Source organism: Diaphorina citri, unplaced genomic scaffold, assembly GCF_000475195.1.
Source record: "Diaphorina citri unplaced genomic scaffold, Diaci psyllid genome assembly version 1.1 scaffold5430, whole genome shotgun sequence".
In the NCBI taxonomy this organism is placed as follows: Eukaryota; Metazoa; Arthropoda; class Insecta; order Hemiptera; family Psyllidae; genus Diaphorina; species Diaphorina citri.
Window position 1 is genome coordinate 2,241 of NW_007382806.1, and position 14,913 is coordinate 17,153.

The 14,913-nt window shown below is 36.2% G+C and overlaps 1 protein-coding gene across 1 annotated transcript in view; it reads left to right on the plus strand.

Moving 5' to 3' along the window:
- Positions 1-14,913, plus strand: part of LOC103521550 — a gene marked incomplete at both ends in the record, with an annotated part of 23,860 nt that overhangs the window by 1,582 nt on the left and 7,365 nt on the right. The window contains 3 exons of the mRNA XM_026832186.1: positions 8,349-8,487; positions 9,395-9,509; positions 12,012-12,190. Coding sequence (XP_026687987.1) covers positions 8,349-8,487; positions 9,395-9,509; positions 12,012-12,190 — 433 coding nt within the window. The remainder of the gene's footprint in view (positions 1-8,348; positions 8,488-9,394; positions 9,510-12,011; positions 12,191-14,913) is intronic.

Sequence of the window (14,913 nt, forward strand, 5' to 3'; positions counted from 1 at the left end):
ATGAAAGGTCCAAATCAAGATTGATTTATTTGTTCATATGAATAGTGTGCATGCCCTCGCTGGTTCTAGTAACCGACCTAATCATTGATATTTTCTTTCTCATAGCAAGTCCTTTATGTAATTTTCTTTCTCATAGCAGTCTTATGCGTACATATAAAGCTAGTTAAATCTCGCTAGCAAAGTCCCTAGGCTAGAGTTAGTAAGATCTTCTTTACTATGCCGTCAGATATTTGCCGTACCGTGTTGATTTACGAGATCATTACTCCAGAACCTGAAACAGTGTAAACTGTTACAATACAATCACAGGTTTTGATGTAAAAACAGTTTTACTACAGTTTACAGGGCGTTATTTATCTAACCCTTAAGCTTTATTATGCCTGCGGCTGATCGAACCGGAGTTTCGCCTATTTACAGGTACAGTGTCTGGCCACTACACCACCGAGGTAGAAGTTTTGGTCAGATGTACCGCGTTTATTCAGTGGCGTACCAATAACGTACTCTCTAATGTAAGAAAGCCGTTACTATGCTGTGACCAATGGATAAGCATTGTGGACAACAACATGTTTGCCCGCTACTCTGCTCAGAACAGTCTGAACATCCTAGGGTCTATCAAGGAAAGTGCGTCGAAATAGCACGATGCCATTGGTCGCCATACGTAGTTCTTGCTAAGATTTTACCGACAGTCAGGACAAGTGACAGTCTGAAGGCCCTGGTTATTTTGCTTCCATACATTGTTCGGTCTGCAACACGGAATTTCAACGATAGTTCATGAAGTAATGGCCCGATATTCGACTCAAGACATTTAGGAGAAAATATAATACGTGACAAAAGAGACTTTTCGTGATACCTTTCTATCCAGCAAGATTAAAGTCTATCTTTTCTTTAAAATCTACTACAGAACCGCTACGACTAATATAGTGGTTATGCATTGGACAACGACCGAATTTAGCGATGAAAGGAGTGAATGCCTATGTAAAAATGTGCATCAAAAATTGCCAAAAGCTGAAGTCAATACAGTGACCAACCCTTTATATCTTCAAAGATGAAAGATTTCAATTATCATTCAACGCATCACAAAAACCATAAAAGTAAAACATGTACGTCCTGATTCATTAATAGCATATGACGCGATGTGAGCTTAACAAAATAAAATTACATATAAGCCCAAATAAGATTCGAATAGATTGCCAGTATCTTCTAGTGCCATTTTGAAAAAAAAGTGCACTCTATTTTCAACTTCTCTGACTAATTAAACACAATACGAACTAGGATTTCCAGAGATTAACAGGTATTCAATCCAAATCGTCATTACTGTCCTTAAACTTAGACAAAGTGAGCGAGATTGGGCTGTCCCAATTGTTCGGTCAAAAATTCGTGAAAGTGAAGCGAGTGAGGTACTAATGAACTAGTATTTAGATAGTTTGGATAGAGGGAACTGTGTATAAGTTGCTTCAACAGGAAACTGATAACTGCTAAAGGTCTTATCGGTCCCGAAAGGAAGAGGAAGGAAGACAGCATAGAGTAAACCAGGCAATTCAGTAGAACAAACCTTACCTATTTTGGATACAATCGGTCTCGAGCGGTTAATCGAACCCGCGACTTAGCGCTTACAAAGGACTGACGCGTACCTGCTCAAAGCTAACTAGGATGCGCACAAATATTTATTAGCTTATTGACTACGCGTCAGAATTAGAAATCAAAAAAGCTGGACAAATTACCTGCATGTCTGCCACAGTTCTAGGTCGAGCAAGCCTCTTTTCTCCCAGGACTAAGAGTTGTAGCTGAGGGCCCATGTAACACTCCTTGGACTGGCTCATGATTCACAGGTAAAAGTTCAAACGATAATTTAACATTTACTCTCAATTACGTCATGACTTATCAATTAAACACATTATTTGATTTACCGTTACAGCATTACCGGTACTTCATTGTGTTCACGACTCTTAAAGTGCCCGAGAGTGATGTCCTGATACCCCTATTAGCTGTGTTGTTGTACACTTCTTACCTAGGATTTATCTGTAGGTATATTGTGATTGTACTTCAGGACCTAGGTGACAGCAGTTCTCAAAGTTTTTGGACTTGCTTGATGTTGCTGATAGCTGTCAATGTGTTTGATCACAAATCAAGAATTTGAATCAGGAATTACTAACCGTAGGGGATTGTTGTTTGATCTCAGAAGTATAGAAGCAATATTATACAACGGCGACCGATTGTTGCCTGTCCGTAGCCTTTCCAAAGTTCCTAAGTTTTTTTTTTTTTTTTTTTTTTTTTTAGTTACCAACATAGGTATATATTTATTTTTTTATTCATCAGCTTCAACAACATTGATAATAGTATATCAATGTCCTATAAGCACAAGGCTTGTGTAGGACATTGATAGAAAAATAACAATGATATTAGGTATTTACCTAAGTTACATATACATATAAAATGAATTATTTAAGGTGCATATAACTCTGTCATTTGAATTCTGCTCTTTTTTCAGGAATAATTACGATAAGGAAGAATGTTTTTTTATTATTATTATTTTTTTTTTTTTTTTTTTTTCAAGGAATAATTCTTAATATTCTGTTTTTGTTCTCACAGTTCTCGAGATATTTAGTCAACATGCATTTTAATTTATCTTTGCTATTTATTATTCTAAATTCTGGAGGTAACAGGTCATATATTTTTGGTCCTAAATGTGTGAACTGTCTCTGTAAAAGTGTTGTATGGGACTGTAATGTTCGAGTTAACCCAGTTTGTCTCGTATTATATGAGTTTGTTACAAATGACCATTTATAATCATGTTTAATACTGAAGAAACATAATTTGTAAATATAAATATCTTGAATTGATGGAACGTTAAAGGTAGAGTAAGTAATTCAGTATGATATAGGCGGTCTTTTTTCATTATTATTCTTAATAGAATATTTGTGTTCTCTTAAGTGGAACTATTGCATTTTGATAGGCACTTCCCCAAACGGTTAAACAATATTGCAGTAAAGACTGGGCTAGACCAAAGTAAATCATTCTTTGTATTTTTACACTGCATATATTTTTGAGGGTATTGAATAGATACATCAAATGTCTCAATTTTTTGTTATTATTGAAATTATATGAATTTTTAAAGTCAAATGATATACATAGTAATACCCAAGTATCTTGTTGATGAAACTTTTCAGTGTATGCATGATCTCTAGGTGTTAGACTGCTTGTATTGTTAAATTCAATGTTTTGTGGTGGCTTGTCCTTTGTATGTTATGTGAGAATGTCATATATTTGGCTTTTACTAAATTAATTTTTAGCGACATGGAGTTATACCAAATGTTTAATCTTATTAAGTCTTGTTGGGGCTAATGGAAATAAGTAAAGCCCAATCATTGTTAGTATATTTTATGAGGGCCATCATCAGCATATAGTAGAAGACTTCACCTTTGCTATTTTCTAATTAATGGATTAATATATATATATTAAATAAAGTACATCCTAATACTGTGCCCTTGTGGGAAGAAATAATCATTACAGTCTAACGGAGAAGTTAAAGAAGAGTTTAGTTTTGGTTTGCTGTGTTCTGTCACTTTAAGTATGATTTAAACCATTCCAAAACTGTTCCTCCTAGGCCAATATTTTTTAGTTCTGTTAGAAATTTAGAGTGTTTTTATACACTGCGTAAGCTTTGTTTTACATCTAAAAAGAGTACCTATAATTTTTTTACGGTTATCTAGTTGTTTATATATGTAAGTAGTTACATCAATTAGTATATCTTCCGTTCCAGTATGTTTTTTTAAATCCATATTGTTTATCAGAAATCAAATTGTTTGTTTCTATGAAATAATCCAATCTATTTTTTACACATTTTTCAATTATTTTATGAAAGTTGCTTAATATTGATATTGGACGGTAATTTGTGAGTTCTTTTTTATTGCCTTTTTTAAAAACAGGTATAACAATGCTTAGTTTGTATAATTTTGGTAACTTTCCAATTCTTAGACTTAAATTTGTGATGTAAGTAAGAGGTTTCAGAATATGGTGTAAAATGGTTTTGATTGTGATGGTCTGTATATTATCATAACCGGGAGAACATTTATTATGTAATGACATTACAATTTTATGTATTTCAGTTTCAGTTGTAGGAGAAAATTCATTATACTGTATATCATTGTGAATGGTATTAGTGTTTAGATCAGAATCGGAAGTATTGTTATTTGCATTGATTGAATTTGCAATGTTTTTGCCTACGTTTATAAAATAATTACTGAATATTTTTCCAGCTTCCTCATTGTCAGTTATACAATTTATATCTTTATTGTCAAACGTTATAGTTTTAATTAAGTTATTAGTTTTTTTATTCATATTTGTAAATTCTTTCACAGTTTTCCATAGTTTGGATACATCATGTTGAACTTCTTCAATCTTATTCTTTTGATATTCTTCCCTTTTTTGTCGAATAATACTTGTTAAAATATTTCTAACTCTTTTATAGTATTCTTTTAACTGAGTATTTGAAGGATATTTTTTAACTTGTAGTGCTAATTTGTCTCTATTTCTTATGGAATTAACCAATGCTGGAGTCATCCATGGTTTTAAGGGTCGTATTTTGCTATTATATGTTATTGTATTTGAACATTGACTTATATAGTTATTTAGTTTATTAGAAAATGATACTGCAGCTATATCTATATCTTCAGTACCAAGTACATCAGTCCATGTTTCGGTGGAAAGAAGTCTATCTAGTTCCTCGTAGTTTATTTTTATGTATGTATTTATTTTATCGTGAATGTTATTTTGTTGAGGTATATTAAAATCAATTTTTGCTGCGATTGAATAATGATCAGAAATATGAGAAGTTATAATTGCTGTTTTTAGATCTAGTCGATTAGATGAAGTCTTGTATAATATATGATCAATAGATGTTTTACTTATAGAATTGTCTTGTTTGACTTGTACTCGGGTAGGTTTATCGATACAAGATACAAAATTGTGACTATGTATAATGTTTAAGTAAGTTTGAGTTATTTCATTGTTGTCATCTAGTGTATCTAAGTTGATATCACCCATAATAAAATAATGATTTGAATTAGTAAGTTGAGGAAGATATGTGTCAAGTTGATTAATAAATTGATTGATATCTCCTTGAGGAGATCTATAAAGAGCAAGCAAAGTTATAGAGTTGTTGTTTAGAGTTAGATCAAGTTTTAAACAAGTGGTATAGTTAAAATAGCAAATTTCCGATGTTTGAACATTAAGGTGTTCTTTAGTAAACACGGCAACTCCAGAATTTTGATTAATAAATCTAGATGAAAAATGACCATCAAATCCTACGAGATTGAATGAAAATGGAGAAGTAGATGTGTACCAAGTTTCTGTGAGAACAATAACATCAATATTAGTTAGATAATCATTTAAGAAAAGTATTAATTCATCAAAATTTTTCTTGATACTTCGTATGTTCATGCAGAAAATTTTGAAACTTTTATCACAGAAAAATGTATTATATTCGTAATCATTAGATAATAAAGAGCAGTTTTCAAAGACAGAATCCGGGATGCAATCCATAACATTCATTGTAAATGTATCTGAAAAAGAAAGAAAAAAGGAAAATTAATAAAGAAAGAAAAAAGAAAAATAAGGGGAAAAGGGGAGGGGGAAGTTTGAGTTTCTTGACTTAGAGCTTCTTAGGAGAATGTTTCGTCGCTTCCATATCCATGCGACGCCGACGCTGACGACAGTTGGTTCTGCGAACAAAACTCTTCAAATTCATCTTCATTGGTGAATCTGAATTTCTTGTTGTTGAACATAACATAGATGACTCCTCTTGCAGTCCAGACTGATTTGTAATTGATTTTCTCAGTAATCTTCTTATACAGCTGCATTCTTTCTCTTGTCAAATCTTCCTTGATGGATATCTTGGAACCTTTGAGTTTCTTTTTACTGTAGAAAACATCATCGCGAACAAGACGTGAAGTAAATTTGCATATTATTGAGCGTGGTTTATTCTTATTACCATGTTGTTTCAGTCGATGACATGCATCAATGTCTTTCCTTGTTAGAGTGAATCCCAACTTGGAATTGAGATTTCTGATGACAACATCTACAGTATTCTCTTTGCTTTCTTCAGGAATTCCATAGATTCTAATGGAGTTTCGTCTTCCATATTGTTCTAACTCGACGACCTTCTGTTTCAACTTTTTGTTCTCGTTTTTCATTTCCTTCGTAGTTTTTTCCAGAATGTCCACTCTTTTTTCCAAAACTTTATTCACTTTTTCGGCAAGGCTGAACGCCAATTTTTCGACCAAATCTTCGTCCTGAAGAATACGATACAGATCAGGATCAGAGGGGGAGCGTCCAGTGGACTGTCGCTTGGGTCTAGGCATGGTAGGCACGGAAAAAAGCTTCGAAAATAGTACTTGAAAAATTGTAAGTCTTAAAACTCAAACTTTAAAATTTTATTGCATGGAGCAAATTCAAATTTTCGCTTAGGTCTAAATTGTACCTATATTTCGCCTGAATGTACGTTAGTGAAATATAAAAGCTACACCGACTCAGTGGAAGAGGTACTGAATATTTACCCCAACCACAAAGTCCTCTTTACTGGCGATCTAAACTTACCAGAGATTGAATGGAGACGAGATGAACATGTACATAACATATTAGCACCTACATTACCTACTGGCTCATATTCTGATGAAGCTAATACAATTTTGTCCTCACTGTGCATCCTTAACTATCTTGAACAATTTAACCACATCTCTAATACAGTCTCGCATTCAACTTTGGACCTTATTTTTTCAAACTTAGAACCGAAGCATATCACAGTAACAGAATCACCTGATCCCCTGCTTGAGATTGACTTGTACCATCCGGCACTGGATATTGACATCTATTTATTAGAGAATAGAATTTTTCCTGTTGCATGTCGTCAGATTGCGCCTTTTTGTAGAGGTCAAATTTCCTTTTGAATTTTTAAAAGAAAATGCTGATCAGGGAGATTTTTCGAAATAAAAACTTACCAAAAGGTACTAAAAAGATAATTTCACTACTTTGAATTTCACTTGTTTTAATGTAAATTTTCTGCAGATTTCATTGGTGAAAACCATTTTTCTCTATGTTTAACTGAAAAAAAAAAAAAAAGTTCTGAGTAGTTTATCAAGGGAAAAGGTCGTTTATTTTAAAGAAAAAACAAAATGGCGAATATCTCGGAAACTAAGCGAGGAAAAAAAGTTATGAATGTTTTTTTTTGTTGGAAATGACCTCAGGAATCTACCCTTTTGGTAACCTTTTTCCTGTTCACCGTGTAGACAAGTGGGTTACTCATCTAGGCAACACATCGTCATTAAATACATCAACTGATCATCTCATATGCCCAATTCGTCACTGACAAGAGTCATCAAGCACTTTGGCGGCCACCAATATAATACTATTCAATATTGGAAACTTGGTAAGCAAACAGCCAGCCAGCCAAGTTTTCTTTATGAAATCTACATTCCATTACCAATTTACCACTCTCACTTTGTACAGTAAATTTCCATCACACATCACACTACAAAGTCACTACATCGCAAAAACTCACTGACACAAAATGCCTCAACAGTAACACTAACGCAAGACAATTTTCACACTCAAATCCCGTCACCAAATTTCTGGGTATTACAAAGAAAGAGCACCAAAATTCACCATGAATAAGAATTTTCCTATTCGGAAAAATAATATTGGTGACGAATGGAATATATATGGCCAAAGGACTATTATTCCTGCAAAGAAAGAGCACCGAAATTCACCATGAATAAGAATTTTCCTATTCGGAAAAATAATATTGGTGACGAATGGAATATATATGGCCAAAGGACTATTATTCCTGACATTATCTATGTTCCTGGCACAGATAACAGGAGTACCATGCCAAACACGGGATTTCACAATTTGAGCGCAGTGGAAGAGACCGAATTAAAACAAAAAGCACTAACACACCCACAACTCTTAACAAGAGAAGAAAGGAAATATATAGATAAAATGGAATCTAAAACAAAGAGAACAAGTAGAAGATCATCAAGAAGGCAAGGAAGGTCTTCGGGAAGCTCTCGTGTAAGGCGTCCACAACTCTTAACAAGAGAAGAAAGGAAATATGTAGATAAAATGGAATCTAAAACAAAGAGAACAAGTAGAAGATCATCAAGAAGGCAAGGAAGGTCTTCGGGAAGCTCTCGTGTAAGGCGGACACGTAATTTTGGAGGATATCCATATCCATATGGATATGGAGGATATCCATATAACAGATATACTGACCATCGAAAATTTGACCCGAATACATTACTTGACCCTTCCTATAGGATAAGGAAAGTAAAAAAGCACTGTTATTTTTATTTCAGTCCCAAACGGACGCCATCTTGGGTTGGGTGGACAACTCAGGCAGACCATTCCTCATGGACACCTGGATAGGAGGATACACATCTCCTCTGCTGGATATTAGTCAAGATGTCACCAATGCTTCTGGATCTACAGTAGACGGTGAGTGACTGATTGGTTGCTAATTCCCAGGAAGCACTCAGCCTCGTGAGGACAATTGAGTAGCTACTTTAATCAAATAGCAACCAGTCGCATAATTACCAGTGTGAAAAGATGATTGAAATATGGGAATTGATTTCAAAGGATGATGCTGTCACACAAAAGTTGTGAAAAAGCCATTTCGTTTCAATTTCTCTATTCCACCGTCTAACTATTTCCTTGACAATCAAAAAATATTTTCATCCGATTTAAATTGGGTTCACAAAGTCCCCAAACACTTCACCAAATAACTCACTTGACAATCAAAATTATTTTCATCCGATTTAAATTAGGTTCATAAAGTCCCCAAACACTTCACCAAATAACTCACTTGACAATCAAAATTATTTTCATCTGATTTAAATATTGGGTTGATAAAGTCCCCAAACACTTCACCAAATAACTCACTCGACAATCAAAAATTATTTTCATTCGACTTAAATTGGGTTTATAAAGCCCCCAAACACTTCACCAAATAACTCACTTGACTATTGAAATATGGAAATTGATTTCAAAGGATGATGTTGTCGTTGTCACACAAAAGTTGTGAAAAAGCCATTTCGTTTCAATTTCTCTATTCAACCGTCGAACTATTTCATTATCTCTATTCCACAGTTTAACTGTTGCATTATCTTCGTTCCACTTTCTACTTGTTTCAATTTCTCTATTCCATTATCTCCGTTCCACTTTCTATTTGTTTCAATCTCTCTGTTCCCCTGTACATACCCATTCCATTATGTCCGGTCCACTTTTTGTTTGTTTCAATTTTTCTTTTCCTCTGTCTAACTGTTCCATTATCTCCGTTCCACTGTCTAACTGTTCCAATTTCTCCGTTCCACTGTCTAACTGTTCCATTATCTCTGTTCCCCAGGTATCACCACACTCTTGCTCCACTCTCTATTTGTTCCAATTTCTCCGTTCCTCTGTCTAACTGTTCCATTATCTCCGTTCCACTGTCTAACTGTTCCATTATCTCTGTTCCCAAGGTATCACCACACTCTTGCTCCGCTCTCTATTTGTTCCAATTTCTCCGTTCCTCTGTCTAACTGTTCCATTCCCTCTGTTCCCCAGGTATCACCACACTCTCTTTGGGTGAACCCGAAATCCCCTGGCTTACTCAGGTAGGTACTAAATCATGAAAGTTTCGTCAAAGCAATATACGCAGCCATGTTTGTTAGACGAGGTAGCCTAGGTAGGTGGGTTGTATAGAAAATGTGGAAAATTCTCGTCCCTTTTGAAATTCCTTTCCTAGGATGTTTCGTACATATCAATAGATCAGAAGAGTTCACATTCCAAAACCTTTGCATTCAGGGTAAGGTTAAAAGCGTTAAATAGTTCGTTTTTCGGAAATAATGAAAGCAAGACCTCTAATCTTTGACGTAGGAGTACATCAGCTCTCTCCGCCTGGTTCTAGCTATATACATAAGTATAGCTGGAAGCATGCTCAACAATAGAAACGTATAACGAGACCAGTCAATAAAGGCCCCACCTTTTTACCGCATTAAACCATGATGTAAAATAGTGAGTCCGTTTTTTAGAATCCAAATTATAATTTAGTTCAACTCACCTTTAGAGAGAGCTAACAAAACCGTAGTGTAAACCACCCATACGACAAAGAAGAAGTTGTAATGCGTGTCTGACATGAATATACAGACCTCCATAAAAACGACTTAAACGACATCATTCAAACGACAATGCCATAACGCGTCCCATTTCTTTGCAACGAAAAGAATCCAGATCGGAGTCTGGGGGCGAAATGTTTTGAATGTATAAACTCCGAAGTAAATGACCCGCTAATAATGGGCCCATCGTGGTGATATTTTCACTCCATGTCCCACACAAGCTTTCCACACAGCAGCAACAATATCCCAAATGTCCCGGCCTTGATTTACGACCTCTGCATTCTCGCCTTTGATTTCCAAAACGTCTTCAACTTGTTTTTTGTTTACAAAATATCTTCTTTGAGCTTGCTGCTTGGTTTCGTTTGTATTCTTGTTACAAAGCACATAGTGGTGAGACTATCTATACATGCATGTAGATAAAGCCGCGGGGTATTTTTGAGGTATTAAAAGTAGGAAGGCACGAAAGAGGGAAAGAGATCGATGAGTAAAGACAGTCATAAGACTCATAAGTGAACGGTGCAACAAAGCAAAAGAAACAGAGCTCAGTAAATAGGTATGAGAAGATAAAAGAAAACAAATTTACAAAATACAGTGGGAGAGAGGGAGATTGAGACGAGGGGGAAGATAATATCAAGACATCACTATATTTATGGTCCTTTTAGTTTTCATGTAGTTATCAAAGTAAGTCCGGAGTTCAAACCCCAATGGAGCAGTTGCAAATGGGTAAAATTATTAACCTGCCGAATCGGTTCGTGTAAAGATACACAGGCGTGCTTACTGGAACTTGGCCTGGCGCACTGCCGTGCGCTGAGATAAATTGTCGATTGCTATGTAAAAAGTTGTGAAAAATCCAAATATGAGATCAAAACTTCGAAAAAAATAACTGTAAAAGGTCGAAAATTCAATTTTCATTTTCCGTTCTAATGAAAGAATTCAAAGATGTGTGACGTCAGACTTCAGGCAGTTGCCTCGCTAGGTAGGGCCAGTATGCAAGCACGGAGGAGCAGAAAGAAATGCGCAGAAACGTATGCGCACAAACACATTAATGTGCTGCCTGCGAGGGAGCTTTACTCAGAACATTTGATGTGACGTCATCGTGTACGCGAGCGAATGTCGTGACGTCAGAGTTCACGATTTACCGGTATTTTTTTAATCGATTTATCTCGGGATCTAGAAGTCGTAGAATAAAAAGAAAAATTCCATTGTTCCTCATTTTTCTTGCTCTTTGACTCTGAAACATCACCCAAGTAAGCGCAACTGTTCTATCATGGCAATTCCTTCGTTGGGTATTTTCCACGTAGGTAACGTCCTTCCTTTATTACATACATTGCTGGGTATTTTCCCCAAGTTACTTTTGTTCATAACATTGTTGGGTATTCCATTGAAACATCACCCAAGTAAGCGCAACTGTTCTATCATGGCAATTCCTTCGTTGGGTATTTTCCCACGTAGGTAACGTCCTTCCTTTATTACATACATTGCTGGGTATTTTCCCCAAGTTACTTTTGTTCATAACATTGTTGGGTATTCCAAGAGGGAGCTTAACTCGGGACATTTGATGTGACGTCATCGTGTACGCGAGCGTATGCCGTGACGTCAGAGTTCACGATTTACCGATATTTTTTAATCGATTTACGATTTATCTCGGGATCTAGAAGTCATAGAATAAAAAGAAAAATTCCGCTGTTTTTCATGTTTCCTGCTTTTTGAAACATCACCCAAGTAAGCGCAACTGTTCTATTAGGACCCCATTTGCATTTTTTTCGTTCTCATGTCCTCAAATTTAACCCCTTCTGTCTCATATTAATTCGTATTCGTACTCCTTCAGTTCTTCCTCAAAATTAACCCTCTCTGACCCATTTCCAGGGATGACGACAACGTGATTGCTCGCATGAGTCTGGAACTAGATGAAGGCAATTACGAGCGAGGCAGAGCCTTACTACCCATGGTATCACCTGAGGAGGTACTCAACTCAACCGTGACAGCAGGTAGAGTCGGAGCCCTAACACTGGATCCGGCATATTTGGTTTTCGAACCCGTACAAGGTAAGAGATTTCACTGGGAAACTTGAATACCCATATTTGAGGGGTTGAGAGGTATTTGGAATTGATTGAAGTGTAGGAGTTATTTTATTTACGAAGTTTTCATTTATTAGTTGTTCGGTAATTCTCAATGGAGCAGTTGCAAATGAGTAAAAATTAAAAGTAAATGGTCGGTTCCTATGTAAAAAGTTGGGAATAATCCAAATCTGAGGTCAAAACTCCGAAAAAATAACTGAAAAGGTCGAAAATTCAATTTTTATTTTCCGTTCCTATGAAAGAGTTCAAATTTGTGTCACGTCGGACTTTACGCAGTTGTTTTTTTCGTCCGTTAGTCAGCGCCACTAAGGGCGCTAGTGGAGGAGCAGAAAGAACTGCGCAGAAACGTATGCGCACAAACACATTAATGCGTTGCCTGCAAGGGAGCTTTGTTCGGGATATTTGATGTGACGTCATCGCCTACGGGATCGTATGCCGTGACATCAAAGTTCACGATTTGCCGGTATTTTTTAAATCGATTTATCTCGGAATCTAGAAGTCGTAGAAGAAAAAGAAAAATTCCGTTGGTCCTCATTTTTCCTGCTCTATGACTTTGACACATCACCCAAGTAAGCGCAACTGATCATCAATATCTCGGGAACGGTTTGGAATTTCGGGATTTTCCGATTTTTCCCAGTACCTACAAAAAATAAGGATATTAAATAAATATTCAACAAATGGTATACCCATCCGTAAATGCCGGAGATTGTGCCACGGATGGGGAAAGTTGCACACGTAGGTGTAGTACAATAGGGTTAGCCAAAAAAGGATTTCTAATAACTTCTAAATTGAGGAGCTGGGTGCAAAAAGGGAAATATGGATTTTTTGCCCTTTTTGCGTAAAACGGTTTTTTGAATAGAACGTGGTGCGTACTTCAGGAGTTATTAACCTTTAAACTTTACATTGAGTTTCGATTGGCAAAGTACCTACACTTGTACCCTCACTCATTTGTCTGTGAAGATTGAGGAGCTGGGTGCAAAAAGGGAAATATGGATTTTTTGCCCTTTTTGCGTAAAACGGTTTTTTGAATAGAACGTGGTGCGCTCTATCTTCCAGCGTTTGAACTGCAGTGATAACTTTTTTTTGATGAGTTACAGCGTTTTTTGTAAACATACTTTTCAAGGATTTTGATGAAAAATTGAAAACTTTAAAGTTAAATATCTCAGCTTGATGATTTTCATTTATTGCCCTTTTTGCACCCAGCTCCTCAATTACTGAGTAGAAAGTAGAACCACTCACAGCTATCACATGGGTAGATTGGGAACATATCGAAGAAGACCTGGCACAACTACAGCACAACGTCAAAATATTACAATAATTTGCCGTTTTCATACTTTGCCTTGTGGAGAACGCGAGAGAAAACGTAAAATACTGCAGGAAAATAGACAAGAAACGTCGAGACGAATGACACAATAAAGAGCAGAAAAGAAGAAGAAAAAGAAGAAGAAGAAGAAGAAGAAGAAAAGAAGAGGCAGAATAAAAGAAATAAAAGAATATATCTCACACAAATGATGAAACACTTGAAGGAAGGAAAAACAGCAACTAACAGAAAGAAAAGCACGTCATGAACAACTTTACATTTGAAACCTTTGGAAAAAAATAAAAAATAAGTGGGAACATCAAAAATTTTCTCCTCTGTTTTCTTTAATCTTTAACCCTTCTGTCAGGTTTGATGGAGGTAACTTAACAGCGGAGGTCTTATCGTCCTGAAATCGACGGGAGAAGGAGGACAGGATAGGATAAAGGTCCGAGAACGAACCTCATCTGTTCAGGATAAAGATCGCGCCGGGTGGGATTCAAACCCGCGATCTATAAGCACTTACAAGGCAGCCGCGCTAATCTCCAAGCTAAGACTGGGTTGGCTGTGAATTTATGTGTATTTTGATAAGTTTTTCACAATATTTTCTTCTCATTTTTCTTCGTGTCTACATACCCACTTCCAGGTTCTGTATTATTTACCCGTTTTTCAACTGAGGGAGGTAACACAAAGTAAAAATAATAAAAGAAACACAAGCTCAGATACCTCCAGGCTACTTTTGTACTTTTGTCAGCAGCCCTTTTCTTTTTTTCTCTGTGAGGGTTGTTCTCTCACTGTTCAAGTACTTGCGGTTTTAATTACTGACGGCCCGTTCAGTACTCCAATCCTCAATGACGGTATTACAGGGATGCCATTTCTAACTTGCTGTACCTGTATCTGTACCTACTAATACATAAGACCTTCTACTGCGGGAGTAAAGGGACTTTTCAGTCTCATTTTGACAGTATAAACAGTGTATATTCCATTCTATTCGATTCCCATGTCCTTTAAAAGGTCCATCTCCGTTTCCACATTGCCGTAAAAAATTATAGACTAATCTTTTCTTTTCCGTTAGCATTGTAGCTGGCAACGTAGAGCACCTGTCTTGTAAACGCTAGATCGAGGGTTCGATTCTCATCCGGGACGGACTTATTTTTTTACTTTTAGGCTCTTATATTTAACTTGGCAGTTCTCAATAAATGTACGTAAGTTCATCCACACAAAAGGTTCGTCTAGAACGACTGACTCCTATCCCTGTCCGCTTGAAAAGTTAGCCCCGTATCTTAAGTGTCCGTTTCTATCCAAACCTCTGAAAAATCGCCAACTCGTTACTACCCTAATCCTTGAAGAGCTTTTCACCAGACTACTAACGACTCATGAGAGTGAAAATAAA